The following is a 17148-nucleotide window of genomic DNA, read 5'->3' as shown; positions in this document are numbered from 1 at the left end:
CATCAAACCTGGACGTTTCTCAGCATCCGCTGCTGATGAGATGGCTCCCGAGACGACGATCTCACCTGTCTGGTCACAAGGTCGAGTCTCTGGCAAATACACACTGTGCACTCCAGTCTTAAATGCCAACATGCTCCAATCCATCCAGATGCACCTCAGCTGTGAGTCCTGACGAGTCGCAGGTGATCAGGGTGAGGTCCTGACAGCCTCAGCAACACAGCCACTCAGTCCCAAATGCACGCCACCTGGGAGGAAAACAAACAGACAAACAAACCGGCAGCCAGGCCCCCCCCAGCCATATAACAGTACCCCACCCTCACGGGAAGCCTCCCGGCGACCACACACACCTGGCCCAGGAGAAACACCCCCCCCCAGGACCATGGCTGGAAACCGCGTCTGCGTTCGTCCTCCAACAGACTGGTTGAACTGGCTGCATCTTTGCCCTTGTTTGACAGTCTCAGCACAGGTGTGGCCAGGAGTTCCTACACCTGTGCTGTCAGCCTTTAACCAAACATGTGATTAGTCATAACACAAAACAACCAAAACACCCCCCCCCCCCCCCCGCCCCAGGGGACCGTCCCATCAAACCCCAGGGAAGGGGAGAAAAGAAAAACCCACATGTAAACTCACAAACAAAAATGCCAAATACCCCCCCTCCTCCCCCCAAACGACACGCAGGGACCAACACCCCCCAGAGGGCCACCCGCCAGCTCCAGGAGTAATAACCACGGCCGAGGTCCCTCTGGGATCCACCGTCACCCACGGGACTACCAGCGCCCCCCAGAGGACCACTCGTCAACCCCAGGAGACGCCTCCCCTCACGACCAATGGACCCAGCCCCGGCCGTCCACGGCTAGATGGACCCAACGCCTTTTCCCCCCCAGAGGACACCACAGTCAAACCCTGAGGGCGGAAACTGGGGGAGGGAAAACAAAAAAAAACCCCAAACCCCCCCCCCTCCCCTCCCGGGTGCAGAGGCCACCTGGGAAACGCCCAGCACAACCTAACTGCACCCCTCCAGCAATGCCGACACTACGGCACACCCGGCTGGAGTCAGAGGAGAAGAGAGGGCACAACAAAAAACAAAGAGAAAAAACAACCCAAATACCACCCCATCACCCCCCAGGGGACCGCTCCATCTAACCCTGGGGATGTGAAACAAAAAGAAACAAAAGAAAAAAAAACAGACCAACACACAGTTGTTTGGGTCCCCGTTTTTCTTTTTTTTTTTTTTTTGTTTTTGTTCTTGGGTTAGCAAAGGCTACAGGGTCACACCCCCAGACAAATAGTGGACAACAGAAAAAAAAAAACCACACAAAAACCAACTCAAAAAACACCCACACAAAATGAACTAACACAAAACAAATCAGTGAGTTATACCGTCAAGCTCAACCAAATGGAACACACCTGTTCCTACTCCAGAGCTTGACGGTACCGTGATTCAGTCACCACAAGGGGGAACCAGAGTGCTAAAAATGAAAAAAACCCCTTGGGCGACAGAAAAAAAACAAACGAGCTGCTTTTGTGTGCGCAGCTGAGTGCAACACACAACCAAAATGTGCTCAACTAAATAATGCCGGAGCTGATACAACAGATGCAGTAGTTACCTTTATCCGGGGAAACGGGGCTACGACTGTAACACAGGAAGCCCAGCGACCCGTGCTAACAGAGCTCCGCCGTGCACGTGAACCCATTACAAACGCACTCTTGCAGCTCCCGTTTACACCTCCCATCCGGTCGGAGTGTGACGCGAAGCCGTCGCCAGTCACACTCCACCACGATCCACGGATGAGGCACAACACAGGAACACGGCTGCAAGAGAGCACAAATTAGTATCCAGTAATGGGTCTCACACACGCACCTTCCGGGCGGAGAGCCCCGCAACTGATCCGGATAACCACTGAACGTCTGCTGCCGCCTTCCCGGCGCGTTACCGTCTCTGCTACCGCTGGGTCCGTGATGTTTGGCCAGAGACTACTGTTATGTGTCGGACGCAGCTCGGAGAACCGACCAGCGTTTCAAGGACCCAGTATGAAATAAGCAGAGCACGGTTCAAAGGCTAACTGAATTTAATACATAACAGTGATAATACAAAAAAGGTGCGGTCTGGCGTGGTGCGCTCCCAGCAGCGCTAACGGTCCGGAGCCAGAAGCTGTTTCGGACCCAAGGACCCCGCCGACACCCCCCAGGTGGCCGCAACAACCGAGTCTGTGAAAGAAGGAACCATTATGTGAGTCCACACTCTACACACAGAACACTTAAAGGTGTACAAACAGCAAACACTTCCTGGCTTGATTGCTGATCAGCTTCCAACCTGCAGTATGGAACATCCAGTTCACAAAACTCCACCGCAGTGGAAGCTGATACATGACTAACAAACAGCTCAATACAATAAGGTGTGAGGGACACCACATTTACTGACTGTATAACTGTTAGTCACAAAATCTAACGTACCTCAGGAAGTGTGCTGACGAGCGTGAGACCTCACCCCCTCCTCTTTCACAGACTGTGCATCAAACCTGGACGTTTCTCAGCATCCGCTGCTGATGAGATGGCTCCCGAGACGACGATCTCACCCGTCTGGTCACAAGGTCGAGTCTCTGGCAAATACACACTGTGCACTCCAGTCTTAAATGCCAACATGCTCCAATCCATCCAGATGCACCTCAGCTGTGAGTCCTGACGAGTCGCAGGTGATCAGGGTGAGGTCCTGACAGCCTCAGCAACACAGCCACTCAGTCCCAAATGCACGCCACCTGGGAGGAAAACAAACAGACAAACAAACCGGCAGCCAGGCCCCCCCCAGCCATATAACACTTTCACACTGAATACGTCAGACGCGTCAAAAAACGGTCTAAAAAGCATTATTTTCAATGAGATGCGTTTCTTTTTAGATGCTGATGGGAGCACGCATTGCCGCTTGTCGGCAGGCTGACATAGACAAAGTTCAAGCCAATCCAACTTTCTGAGCCGTGACGTACCTTTGCGTTGTCCAATAGGAACGACACGTCGGGCCAAAACACGGAAGACTAGTGGCAGAAACAGAAACCACTGATCTGTACAAAATGGATCGGTGTAGAAATAAACCACTGATCTGTACAAAACAAACGTGTTGTTGTTTGTTACCTCAGAATTTCTGATTACTGTTAAAAAAGTTTAAAACACTTGTAATTAAAATAGCTAAATAGATCAATAAATGGTTCTTTAGAAACCTTTCATCTGTAAATTAAAACCACCTGTTATTTCAGATTAGATAATGTCTTGTTTAACATAAGGAACCTCGGACATTTATTTTTAGACGAAATAACATGGAAATTCTGGTAGATTATTTATATCTCATTTCAACCAGCAAAACAGACACTGTAAATAAATACAAATGTTTATTATAAATGCAACAGGAAATAATTTAACAATGACTGCAGTGATTGTAAAGTAGGATTTCTGTGACATAAACCTCTTGATGAATTTTTTTAATGCTCATTTCAACTTGTATTTTGACAAAATTTGTAATTGCCTTTAATGTTGTTATCAGGACCGAGTCATTTCTAAAATATGAATTTGAGCACAATAAGTGGAGAGCTTCTACTTGTGCAAATGTCTTTTGACTTTGATTCGTGGACATTTTTAATGATCCATTCATTTATTGTTAAATATAAAATGAAACAGCTTTTTAAAAAATATAGAGTTTTGCCGGTAATCTACAGATGTCTCTTGAGCTTGAGTCCCGTTGGCTGTTGGATAGTGTAGTTTTAAAATGACTGGAATTGGTAAGTGGCATACTCCCAGTAGTGCATGGTTGTCTTAGTTAGTTAGTTGGTTGTCTTCATACTATACTTTTGTGCCACTGATTGTTTTTGTCATGGGTTGAAAGGTTTCTGCAAAGTAAAGCATCTACTATATTTTCATTGTATAGTGAATTTTCTGGGAGCTAGCTTCTGTCCCGGCTTCTGTCCTTCAGCCTAGCTGCTGTTTTAAATGGAACTTAACGTATACTAATACTAGCTTGTTTATACTGGGTAGGTTTCCTTATGGACCACAAAGTCTACAGGTTCCAGTCCCCCGTCTGACCTGATGATGGACTGTCCAATTTCAACAGAGATTGTGGTAGGAGGCGTGAGGCTCTGCAGCCAGTGCATGCTCATGTAGACCGGTGTGGTTCTGCTTTTTTTTTGGTTATGCGTCTAAACTGTCCCACAGACAACGTGGGGCCATGCGGATTATATGAAGGGTGAATCTTGCAGCTGCTGAATTTGACCAGTACAGGCTCATATCCAATACTAAATAGAGGGAGGAAAAGTGAACTCTTGCAATATACTAGTTGGGAGGCATAATCTGCTTATTATTGTTAAGAGAACTTTTCTTTCTTAATAACAGGAGTCACAGTCATTTTTTTTTTTTTTTTTGGAGTGACTGTGACTTAAAGTTGTCTTATTTACTGTTAAACAATGCACAGTAGCTTGCATATGATACTTTTGTCTGGATTTAAACATTGTTTATTCCTGGTTTATGACCTGATTAAATTTCTTTGTTAAATTAGGTTTTCAGATGCCAAAAAATAAATGTATTTGATCTTTGTATTTTTAATCACTCTTTTAGATTTACTGCTGTATACTGTATTTTGCAATTGGGTGCAAATTACTTACTTACATTCTGACACATTTCTCACATTTATAGTGGCAAATATAGAATATAAATGATCAGATGGAAAGTATAGATCTATTTGTTGTTATGGTGTTAAAAATGTTAATAACTGGGGCGCAATGCAGGGGTTTGATGACGGGCAAAAAACACAGTCTACCCACTTCAAAAAATGGTAGACTACACCAACTGCTTATGCCTGTCTAAACGCATAAGCCATCACCTCGCCACCATGGGACACTTTGTTCACACGCAGATAGTCAGCAAATGATTCACAGGCATCCACCCACTTGGTACAGTGTAAACCCATATTAGCTGTCAGGAGATATGAGAGGTGAAGAATGCTGTAGCATCCTGGATGACATGATTACCCAAAGCCTGCAGTTGTGAGGTCAGCTGGATGACCTGCAAAATTAGACTGTATGTTGGATGGACTGTGAATTAAGAAATTTTGTTTGGGAAGTGTAAAGATATCTCATTTGGATTCCTCTAAAATGAATTTAATGTGGCTTATGCGGGCGACAGGAATGTTCAATTCAAGGGCAAACACTCGAGTGTACATTCCTACATTTAGCATGGCAATTGCGGCTGACTTAAGTAATGTTAAAACATGCCATTGATTGCATAATGTGCAATAAAACGACATTTTGAAAGTGGGTCTTTTAATTGGAAACCAGTCCATGCACACCTTCACAGTAAACCATGGTGCTGATCAGAACATTAATATTGTTTTGCACAGGTACAGGCAAGTCTGGGTTATTTCATTACAGTGGTTCCTCGCTATAATGCGGTTCACCTTTCATGGGCCGTCAGTTTCGTGGATTTTTTAGTGCAATTTTGCATGCTTTTTTTTTAACAGCGCATTGTGTTCTGCGTCCTTATCAGGCAGACCGGTCATGGCACCGGTCGGCATCACCGCGTTTGCTCTCACTGCCACCGATGCGCTTACTGAGTCTGCGGGCTTGGTAAACGCTGCAGCGGGCCACTCACACCGCCCTCCTGTCTGCTGTGCAGAGCTGCGCCAAATCTGGCAACAGGTCCAGAGACTACACTCGCTGTTTTGATGCGGATGTTGACCGCAGCCGCAGAGCTCCATGACCACTGAGAGAGGACTTGGATTCTTTGTGGGTCCCGCATCCATACCTCCGGAGGTAATAAGCGAAGGGAGAGTTCTGCGTGTGTCTGTCCCAGAAGAAAAAAGAGAGTGTTTACACAGGAGAGAAAAGTGAGAAAATGTTAATGCCTGTTTGAAAAAGTGTATAAAGTGTAGTGAGGGGTTTTACAGCCTTAAACATCTATAATAGCAAAAAATAGCGCTGACTACTTCGTGGATTTCGCTTATTGCGGGTTATTTTAGAATGTAACTCCCGCGATAAATGAGGGACCACTGTATATTATTCCAAATTGTCAATGGTACTGTTAACAGTGAGGCATAGAAGTGCACAGTCTCACACCCCTCTCTTCAACCGCTTACTCCATTTAAGCATCACAGGGGGCTGGAGCCTATCTCAGCAGTCATAGGACATGAGGTGGGGTACACCCTGGACAGGACACCAGACTGTTGCAGGGCCACATATAGACAAACACACACACTCACAACCACACACACACCTACGGACAATTTAAAGTTTCCAATCCACCTAACCTTCATGTCTTTTGATGTGGAAGGAAGCCGGAGCACCCAGGGAACCCAAGCAAACACGGGAGAACATGCAAACTCCACACAGAAAGGCCACAGGTGAGGACTGAACCCAAGATTCTTGCTGTGAGACAACAGGGCTAACCACTGATCCACCGGAGTGCACAGTTTGTGAAGTTATTGTCAACTGAAGTCATTTCAAAACCCTTTCTGGATAAATGCATTCATCCTACCTACTAATCAGAATACATTCAGGTTCATGATCCTGATCAACACATGCGCAAACTTCCACCAACAATAGTGTCCAATTCCGCAAATTTTTACATTGGAAAAAAAAAAATAATAAGGTCAAAGTCCTGTTAGAAGTGACTTTTCATAACCTAAAATATAATATTATGAGCGAAGCGTCGCGAAGCTCACTCATGGTACAAGGTGTCCTACACAGGAAATGCCAATTTTCAAATCCACAGTAAAACAGGAAATGTTCAAATGTCATACACTTCCTGGATTGACAGACAAGATCCCATGGAATCTCGGGGAACTCAGTGGCAAGCTCACACTCAAACAGGAAGTGCCAGTTTATCAGTCAGAGTGAAACAGGAAATGTTCAAATGTCAAACACTTCCTGGCATCGGTGGAGGTAGAGAGGAAGCTGGGGTTTCACTGGACTCTCCTGAAATCTGACTGGACACAGATAATTGACATGTCACAGCACCACACATCTGGTTGATAGACCTGCATTTTCAAATCAGTGAGTCACAGTGACTTAACAGAAGAAGAAAAATGTTTGCTCCAGATTTGAACTGAACACGTCGTTTGAACTATGGACTTCTAATCACACCAAACTTATGTTGGTGAGTGAACCAGTGTATTTTATGCCAGAAATGAGGTCCAGGTTGTTAAAAGCAGCATTGCTCCTTTAATTCGGGTGGCTTATTGTTGTTGGCTTATTAGTGCAGCAGATAACTGAAACAGTCCTTCAAATGGTGATACAAGCATCAAATTCAGCACAAATACAGCTGGAGCAAATTAATGGAGCAACTTTAACTTTGACCCCTGTACAAACTGAAACTGACCTTTCTCACCATTCTTCCTGCTTTTACCTCATAATTCCAGAACATTCAGTCACAGATTGTCCAAACTGTACCTTTTTTGGAATCTATATGATCAGGCAAATATGTGGTATAGTTTTCTATGTGATTGGAGCATCTTTTTAGACCCCTGTGTAATTCTTCAATTGACCCCTACCTGGCTTCCTCTTGAAAATTCAAGTGGCCAATCAGTTTTTTTTTTTTTTTTTTAAGAGTTAATGTCTATGGATTATTTGCTAAATTTGATGCTTATCACCATTTGCAGGATTCCACTCTAAATATTCTCTTATCTGCTGCACTATATATGAGATGTAAGATGCTGCTCCTCAGTGTTTCTCAGTTGCCCTCAGAAGTATTGCAACACTTGGTATTTCACACATTTTAATTTGTTTATTCCATTTCAAATACTTTTTTTTTTTCTAAAATTATCTTCCTTAACTCAAACTGAAAGCAAACCTCTACAACTTGATATAAATTAATTAAAAATCTAAAATCCAGCTTCCTGGTGAAGTTGTGTAGAGGAGGATTTTCTTAAAAAGACAACCTGATAGTTCCGTTACAATTTGACAGAAAGTACATTTGAGATGAAAGCCTAGATTTGATGTTTTGGTGAAAGAAACTTTTGTATTTCTTCATAACTGATGTAAATTGTTGTGAAAGTGTAGTGACACGGACCCACAACAGGGGGCGGTAATGAACGGACAATGGATAAAGCCAAAAGTAACAATTTAATGTTGTGAATTGCACAACGGAATACAGACAATTGCAGTTGAGGAGTACAGTCAATCATACACAAGGTGACGTGTGGGCAGGCTCGAGGATAGAAGACATCTGTCCAGAGAAGAGCCGGATCCCACACGGCTTCCACCGCCAACGGATCTGAAGAACACCGGAGCCGCCAAGTCCTGGGTCCCAGGTGGCCACCGTCTCCAGCTGTCAGACCTGGTACTGCTGGCAGAAACAGAAACAGTTAATGGTGGGTGCGTGGATACACACCCAGTAATCTCTCTGTACTCAGTTCCTCCGGGAGGGAATACCTCCACCTCCAGAAACGGAATCACCCATGCAGCTCCTGTCAGTCACTTCCCTGGAAGGAGTGAGAGGCGAAGACGTCGCACTCACATTATCCGCCAATCCAGTTTCAGACTGTAGCCACAGGAAACGGCTGCACACAGAACAATGTTTAATCACTGAAAATTACAGCAGAGAAGGTTACTTAAGTGGTAGCTGATTTGTTGGCGAGGAGGTGGAGTTGCAGTCCGGCCTTTGTAGTGATGGTGATAAGTGACAGCTGGTGCTGATAAGTGACAGCTGTCACTCCAGCGGCTCCGACGCCCTCTCGTGCTTGGAGCCCACACTCCAAGCAGGGCGCCATCTGGTGGTGGTGGGCCAGCAGTACCTCCTCTTCAGCGGCCCACACAACAGTAAATAAAGTCCAAGACATATTCAGTGACTTGGAAATGTTCATGTTTCCATCCCCTGACTTGTCTAAAGAAAACTGGCAATAAAACTGATTATTATTTACAGGTTTTATCAAGTATTAGAGATTTGATTTCAGTTTGAGCTTGAGGAAGATAATTTTAGACATTTTTATTCTTTAATTTTGTATTTCTTGTATTTAAAATGGCATAAACAAATTAAAATGTGTGAAATTCCAAGCGTTCCAATACTTTGGAGGACACAGTATCCTAACCTTATGAGGTGCAAAATGAGTGTGGTATTATTACTGTTTTGTTTAAGAATGTTTAATTTTCACTTTTGCTGCACTTTGTGTCAAATCATAGTCAGACCATATATCATATTGATATGAAAATTCAGTGGGGTATATCTTCTATTATACATTCCAAATCTAAGGTGGAACTCTACCAGTGTTTACTAAGGTACACTTAATATCTTTAAAAAAAAGAAAAAAAAGAGAGTAGAGCCACTTAAGTGCCTGGTCTTGAGAACCAGGGATGGTAGGTTGAAAAGCTTTTTTATCCCATGGGAACTCTCCCTACCCACCTAAACAGCTCAAGAATATGGACAGCATGTATATAATTGACATTTACATGACAATTTAGATGACAATATTGAAATACGATAATTTGGCCATATTGTACAGCCCTACTGTCAACTTGCTGAAAACTTTGAAGATTAATTTACATCACAAAAAAGGTGCTTGAAGTGGCAGGGGGTTAAAAGGGCTGTAATTGCAGGGGGTGTCAGCTGAAAAGAAAAAAAAAAAATACTTTAAAAAAAGGTGGGGAGTATGGGGGGGCAGACCCCCTTTAGAAGCCCCCCCAGAAGCTGAAAGTTTTTTTTTTTTTTTTTGCCATGCCAAAGCTCCCCTGAAGCATTTACTCAAAATAAAGTCTGAAGGACCTAAATGACATGGTGAGATGCTGACAAGCTGCACTCATTCATGTCCGCGACATATGCATATTACAAAATCTTGATGACATGGGCTTTTCAATGTTAAAATCAAATATCTGCTAAATCCACAGTATGGATCAGATGCAGATCAAAGTTAGTGTATTCATGAGTGAGACAGTTTGCACCTCATTGTCACAAATGACAGTGATTAAAGCACTTTCAATATTATTAAATGTCCAGAAAATCCACAATCCACATCAGATCCGGATCAACCTTTGTCAGGCTGTAGTGAGTGCCAGTCTGCACCCCACTTTAAAATATGAGAGGTATTGGTTAGGGTGACCAAATGTCCTGTTTTCCCAGGACATGTCCTGTTTTCACATCCTGGGTTATTTTTTTGGAAAGTGATGACATTTCATTTCATTGTTTTTCATTGGGTCATTAAATTGACCGCCATTCAAGTATCATTTGAGTATGTCATTGCAGGGCCGAGTGTCCTGGTTTTTGGTAATTAAAATATGGTCACCCTAGTATTGGTGCATATTTGATTAACATATATAAAAGATACATTAAATGGGGTTTTCAAAGTTAAATTTAAATGGCCACAAAATTTGGCATCTGACTTTGACCTTTGACCTTGAATGTTGAATCACTTCTTGCCTATGAGGATATGAATCTTCAGTAAAAATGTCATAATGATATATGAAAAATTGTGGGCTCCAGGTTGTTCACAAATGAACAAACAAACAGACAAGAAGGGTGAAATATAACCTCCCCCAACTTCATTGGTAATAACTCATTGTGTTCTGATTCTTGGCTTGAAGCATGATGATGGGTTCACTGGACTCACGGCTGCACAGGGAAGACACGACGTGCACTCCGTCCTTAACATTAACAGGCTTGTATGTGACTATAACAAGGTTGTAACAGGTTGTGTGTGTGCACTACAGCAGGAGCTCCTCCTCTCCCTGAGGCTGTGTTTTTGTTGTTCTTGATTTTTAACAGGCTGTGTGAGCATGGCGCTGAAGAATTTCTTCCAATCAAACTATGATATTTACCACAACTGCATCAAAATTAACACAGTCGATACTTTAAACTTAAGTCACAATGACACAAACTCAAAGTTATGTAAACTTTGCAGTTAATCTACAATTCACACCTCAGAAAAACTGTACTTGTGTGTTTCTGTGAGTCCCATCGTTAGGAGGGACAGCTACCCTGTCATTAGGAGGGTGCTAACTTGAGCACAATAGGTGTTAAATAAAGCAATTGTTTAGTCACTAGCCAATAGCAGTCTGCCTCTCGGTAGGAGGGGTCTGGTTAGGTTTAAAACTCCAGCTTTTGTGGCTTCTGTTTCTTCTCTACAAGGGTCAAGACAGACGTCAGACAACCAGACCAAGAATTTTAGCTGAGGAAGCTTCTGCGATTTGAAGCGAAACGTCCTCGTGTCAAGCAACCCAGTCCAGTTGAAGATTCAAGCTTCTCTACTATGTACTATTGTGATTTGGGCAATGTTATCAGGGATCTGTGTTGTCCATTCACATTTTAAACTTGTCTTGGACAATCGGACAACCAATAATATCGGAGGCTGTATGTACCTTTGTGACAACTGGATGTCTTTGGTACTTTTCAGAGGAGTCTTGTGTACCTCTGGAATGACTTGGTGTGAAACAGCAGTTATTTAGGAAGACTATGTTGAGGAATATTACTTGCATTTTGAGAAAGCAATAACTTCCACATTCTGGCCATTTATCACGCTTTTCTATGCCTCATCCGGTGTCCCAACGAGATGATCGACCCATCAAGAGAATCTCCACTGTGCAACTGTGCATGCACACACATGCAGTTCTCTCCACTTTAACACCCCGCCCTTTCATCTGTGCATGCACATTTCCCTGTCACGATGAGCTCCCCATCATCTAATGACAGTATTCGGCTTTAAAGACAGCATGTGTACATTCAAGTCTTTACTCTTTTAAAATTGAAAAGACACATTACTGTATTTTTATGTAAAGACAAATCTTACCTCATTTTTTTACTTTTCTTTGGTGGGTGAACTCAACTTGACAGGTGAGGTGCACATGCGCAGTTGTGCGGTGGAACTCATCTCGAAGGGACAGTCACCGGTTGAGATGAGCGGCACAACTGAAGAAAATCCACCTAAGCTTTGATGGGGAGCTCAACTCGACACACATAACTATCGATTTATGCTGTGGGGATATCAATCAATCAATCATCAATCAATTTTATTTATATAGCGCCAAATCACAACAAACAGTTGCCCCAAGGCACTTTATATTGTAAGGCAAGGCCATACAATAATTACGTAAAAATCCCAATGGTCAAAACGACCCCTGTGAGCAAGCACTTGGCGACAGTGGGAAGGAAAAACTCCCTTTTAACAGGAAGAAACCTCCAGCAGAACCAGGCTCAGGGAGGGGCAGTCTTCTGCTGGGACTGGTTGGGGCTGAGGGAGAGAACCAGGAAAAGACATGCTGTGGAGGGGAGCAGAGATCAATCACTAATGATTAAATGCAGAGTGGTGCATACAGAGCAAAAAGAGAAAGAAACAGTGCATCATGGGAACCCCCCCAGCAGTCTAAGTCTATAGCAGCATAACTAAGGGATGGTTCAGGGTCACCTGATCCAGCCCTAACTATAAGCTTTAGCAAAAAGGAAAGTTTTAAGCCTAATCTTAAAAGTAGAGAGGGTGTCTGTCTCCCTGATCTGAATTGGGAGCTGGTTCCACAGGAGAGGAGCCTGAAAGCTGAAGGCTCTGCCTCCCATTCTACTCTTACAAACCCTAGGAACTACAAGTAAGCCTGCAGTCTGAGAGCGGTGCTGTGTGGAATATCAATTCAACAGAGCACCTCATCTCAAAAGAACACTGGCACATAGTTACTTGGTTGTTGGGGATCCTAATTTCACCTGCCTGTGACAGATAAATGGTAAATTTGGACAGGTAGGGATGGACCAGTTGTCGGACTTGGTGGACCCAAAGTGGCAACATGGTGTCATGGATGCATAGTCTTTTAAAACACATCTATAATTCACTTCATGAATAAATTCTCGAATGGATGTCAGACCCCAGGAATGCTCACTGCAGTATCTAGACCTCATCCACATCACCACCCACAGCAGTGTGGGTCAGTTCCAGTACAATGATGACACAGAAGCACCCCTGAAGGAGGGGCCTTGCCTCAGCCACACAACAACACAGTGCTGCCTAAATTTGTGAGCTAAGTCTACCAACCTGAATTTATTCCACATGGCATGATGATAAACCAAACTTGACAATAGATTCAGCAGCCAGAAGACAGCAGTGACAAGCTTCAAGACACAAACACCAGTATAAAGAATGGAGCAAGGCTCCCAGTCCTGATCTGTGAACATAGCTTGAGGGAAATAAGCCTTTCATGTGCAAAAAGGACTGTAATCTTTTGCTTCAATTCATATGAACAAAATCCTTCTTATATGGGTGGCTGAATGTAATGAAAATGTATTTTCTCCCCTCTTTGTTAGATTCCAAGGATTGCATCAGTTGTCCAGAGGACTTTTGGTCTAGTTCCAAGCATGATAAATGCATTACCAAAGGAACTGAGTTCCTGTCCTATCAGGAGCCTCTGGGAATCTGCTTGACAGCTGCCTCATTGCTGGGGACATTTATTTGTGCTGTTGTTCTTGGAATCTTCACATATTATCGCAGTACACCAATAGTACGAGCCAACAATTCAGAATTGAGCTTCCTGATCATAATTTCTCTAAAGCTGTGCTTTCTGTGCTCCCTGCTGTTCATTGGCCGGCCTCAGCTGTGGACATGTCAGCTGAGGCATGCAGCGTTTGGGATCAGCTTTGTGCTTTGTATCTCATGTATCCTGGTAAAAACCATGGTGGTTCTGGCTGTGTTTAAGTCCTCCAAACCAGGAGCTGGAACCAGACTGAAATGGTTTGGTGTCAGACAACAGAGAGGGACAGTTCTGGCTTTGAGTTCTGTCCAGGCAGTAATCTGCACTGTTTGGCTTGTCTCTTCCTCTCCAGCTCCTCACAAAAACACAAAATATCACAATGACAAAATAGTTTATGAATGTGTTGTTGGCTCCACAGTTGGTTTTGCAGTGTTACTGGGTTATATTGGCTTTCTGGCTGTCCTCAGCTTCCTGCTAGCCTTTCTAGCCAGGGATCTTCCTGACAGTTTTAATGAGGCTAAACTCATCACTTTCAGCATGCTGATATTCTGTGCTGTGTGGGTGGCATTTGTCCCAACTTATATCAGCTCCCCTGGTAAATATGCAGATGCAGTGGAAGTATTTGCCATCCTGGCCTCCAGTTTTGGCCTCTTGGCTGCACTGTTTGGACCCAAATGTTACATTATCCTCATAAGGCCCGAAAGAAACACAAAGAAGGCAATCATGAGCTGAGATATTGACACTTAAGCCAGCAAATTTTGTTTTTCACCAGAAGAACTTTCCTTTGTTGTACACCCCATTACACAAATACATAAATTAATTAAAAATTAATAAATTAATAATTGTAAGATTATCACAGCGCAGTCAAAGTTTGTTGGATTTTTAAAATGAAACTGTAACTATTTTTCTTTTCTCTGACATGATCTTTGCCTTGCTTTTGTTTCAATCTTGATCACTAGTTGTAATACCCTTGTCACATGAGAGGCCGAATGAGGCCAAATGGCGTCCGAATGAAAGTTCGGCCCACATTCCGGAAGTGTTGAGGTGCATTCGTGGAATGGCATGAAAACAGCATTTGAAGCATTCTGGTCATGTTCGAAATGAACCGCCATTTTGGGTGCTGGCCGAATGTCCCGACTGTCCCAAACACACCACGAGTGCACCTCGAGTGCTGCTGGATTAGATTTCCTCCACCTGCAATCATACCTCACTCATACAACAATGGAAGTAAATTTGTCATCTTCTCACTGCATTCTGACAGCTGTCTGGGTAATCCTAATGTGGTCCACCAACATTTTGTACTGCGTTCGGGGGCTTAATGTGCGGGTTGCAGTAGTCTGAGTAGTCAGACGGCTGTATGCTGTATTCATATTCCTCCCACGTGACATGAATTATGGATTTTTTTACTTTTGGCATGGTTGGCTTGATTCTTGCTAGGTGTGATGGGGCCCTAACAGGGAACAAGAAGCACAACACGGTGGCAGCCTGTGCATTAGGCTATTATTCTGAAAGCAAAGGATTTTAGCCGAGTATCCACTGCAGGATATTGACCTATGCCCAAGATATCACAAATATTTAAAGGTGTAGACAGCTGTTGTGCTTCTGGAAGTAGTCGAATGAGTTTAGCAGCCCCGGGTCTGGTCCCGGCCTGGCCATGCATGCAGTGTTAGCAGTGGTGGTCAGTTTGTTAATGCATCATGTGGAATAAAATTCATGTGGTGGACGTGACATTTGCCTCACCAGCTGGGCGTTCACATGATCAGCTGCATATTTCCACATGGGGCAGGCTGGCTGCAGGGCGCATTGAGGCGCAGATGAACACATTGCAAAGATGATATGTGTTCTCATTTTTCTCCATGCCATGAGAGCCTGCCGACACGTGTATTGCGGTGGCTTGCAGAGGGCTGTATGTTGGAACGATATGTGTACTCCAGCTGTGAGTTGCAATGACACAGCGATCAGGTGTGACATGATGATCGCCTCTCGGGCTGCTTTCTGCACTGACATGATCTGAGTGACATGCACCCTTGTCCAGAGCAGTAAAGTACTCACATGAATGGGCTCATGGCTTTCCCCTCTGCAGGGTATGGGTCAAATGAGCGGTTCACATTGGTACACACATAGGCTGTCAGTCAGGCTGTCACATGATGGACGAACTGTTTGTATGTTGCGATCGCGTGTCACTTGAGGCACAGTGGGCCAGTGAGCTGTTTTTATTTTTCACCGTGTCATAAGAGCCTGCCGACACGTGCATCGCGATGGCGTGTTGAGAGGTGATGTTCTTCATTGCACGATATGTGTTCTCCAGCTTTGAGTTGCGATGACACATGATGATCATCTTGGTGAATGCACATGTGATCATCGGATGACTTCGGTTCTCCTATGCACACTGACATCATCTGATTGGCTCGGTGGGCACGCCTGGGCTGTGATCTGATGGCTTTGGTGCTCCCACGTGTGGTGGCATCATCCGATTGCCTCAGTGGGTGTGCCTGGTCCATGATCTGACGGCTTCAGTGCCCCCTCATGCGCTGGCATCATCTGATCATCTCGGTGGGCACTCCTGGGCCGTGATCATCGGCAATCGTGTGTCACGTAACGTGGCTGTCTGGTCGGATGGCACACAGATGTTTTTCTGAGCTGACGGTGGGAGCTGTCAAGGGGATGTACAGCACATGCTGCTGCATGGTTGGTGTCTGTGACGCCCACTGTTGTGACATGCAGCTGGAGCAGCTGGGTTTTTATTTTTATCTGTGTTGTGGTGGGGTGGGCACACTGCTGCCCGTTGATTCCACCTCATGCATGACATGCTGGATATGCCATTATGGGTGTTTCACAGCAGTCAGCTGTTCCATCATGGACATGACAGCTGTCCAGATGTGCACACTGCACTGGATAGCAATCGCACTGCACTCCAGCTACCATTCAAGATTTCGCCACCTCAGCCACACCTTAACAATGTTGAATCATGGATTGGGGTGGTGGGGGACACACTCTCATGTCATTCGTGTAGCTGGGGGAAGGGGGGGGATGACACACTCGCATGCCATTTGGGTTGCTGGGGGGGGGGCACGACACACTGAATGCTCTTTGATCTTTCGCCACCCCGAACGCACCTCGACAGTGATGTCCTGGGCACAACATTGGGGAGGTGATGGTCTAGTGGTTAAGCTGTTGGGCTTAACCACTCAAATCCCTTTTTCTTACTGTCTCAGTGACTTCTGCTAGGGTGATGGACCCAGCACTGCCTCCTCAGCAAAGGGCATGTCAGTAGGGTTGACTAGATCCTAAAAGTGTTATTTCCACCACTTGACAATATCCTCAGTCCAGTTTAGCAGCTCTCCTCCCTTGCTGAACACAGCCTGGGCTAAGAACTGCCTGAGTTGCCTGACAGTTTTACAAACCGCCTGGAAGGCTGAGCAAAGGTTGATCTCATTTTTTCCTCAGCCACCAATAAGACTACAGTCCTGGCCTGATGATACCTGTCTGCTGTTTCCATGGAACTCTGTGCCAACAAGACATGAAAGGCCTTCTTCTTCAGCCTACTGCAGTTGTCCATGAGCGGGTTCTTGGGTTGCTGCCATGACAAACATCAACAAGTATTTACAGTTTTTATGGTCACTGTTTTCAAGTAAAGTTGACGTACTGGCTCTTTTGTGTTGGATTCTCCTCGCTCATTCAGCTTCAGTCTGAAATGTTCCCATACTGGAGCTGTGGAATTAGGCTTTGAAGCCAAGTC

General features: G+C 44.5%; 1 protein-coding gene across 1 annotated transcript in view; it reads left to right on the top strand.

Moving 5' to 3' along the window:
- The window catches only part of LOC117509221 (extracellular calcium-sensing receptor-like), a 60043-nt gene extending 45902 nt beyond the window's left edge, over positions 1–14141 (top strand). Inside the window, 1 exon segment of the mRNA XM_034168943.1 lies at positions 13246–14141. Coding sequence (XP_034024834.1) covers positions 13246–14141 — 896 coding nt within the window.
- Positions 14142–17148: the final 3007 nt, after the last annotated feature.

The sequence above is a fragment of the Thalassophryne amazonica genome, chromosome 4, assembly GCF_902500255.1.
Source record: "Thalassophryne amazonica chromosome 4, fThaAma1.1, whole genome shotgun sequence".
Lineage (NCBI taxonomy): Eukaryota > Metazoa > Chordata > Actinopteri > Batrachoidiformes > Batrachoididae > Thalassophryne > Thalassophryne amazonica.
The sequence above is the reverse complement of the archived record's forward strand: the minus strand, read 5'-3'. Positions and strand labels throughout refer to the sequence as shown.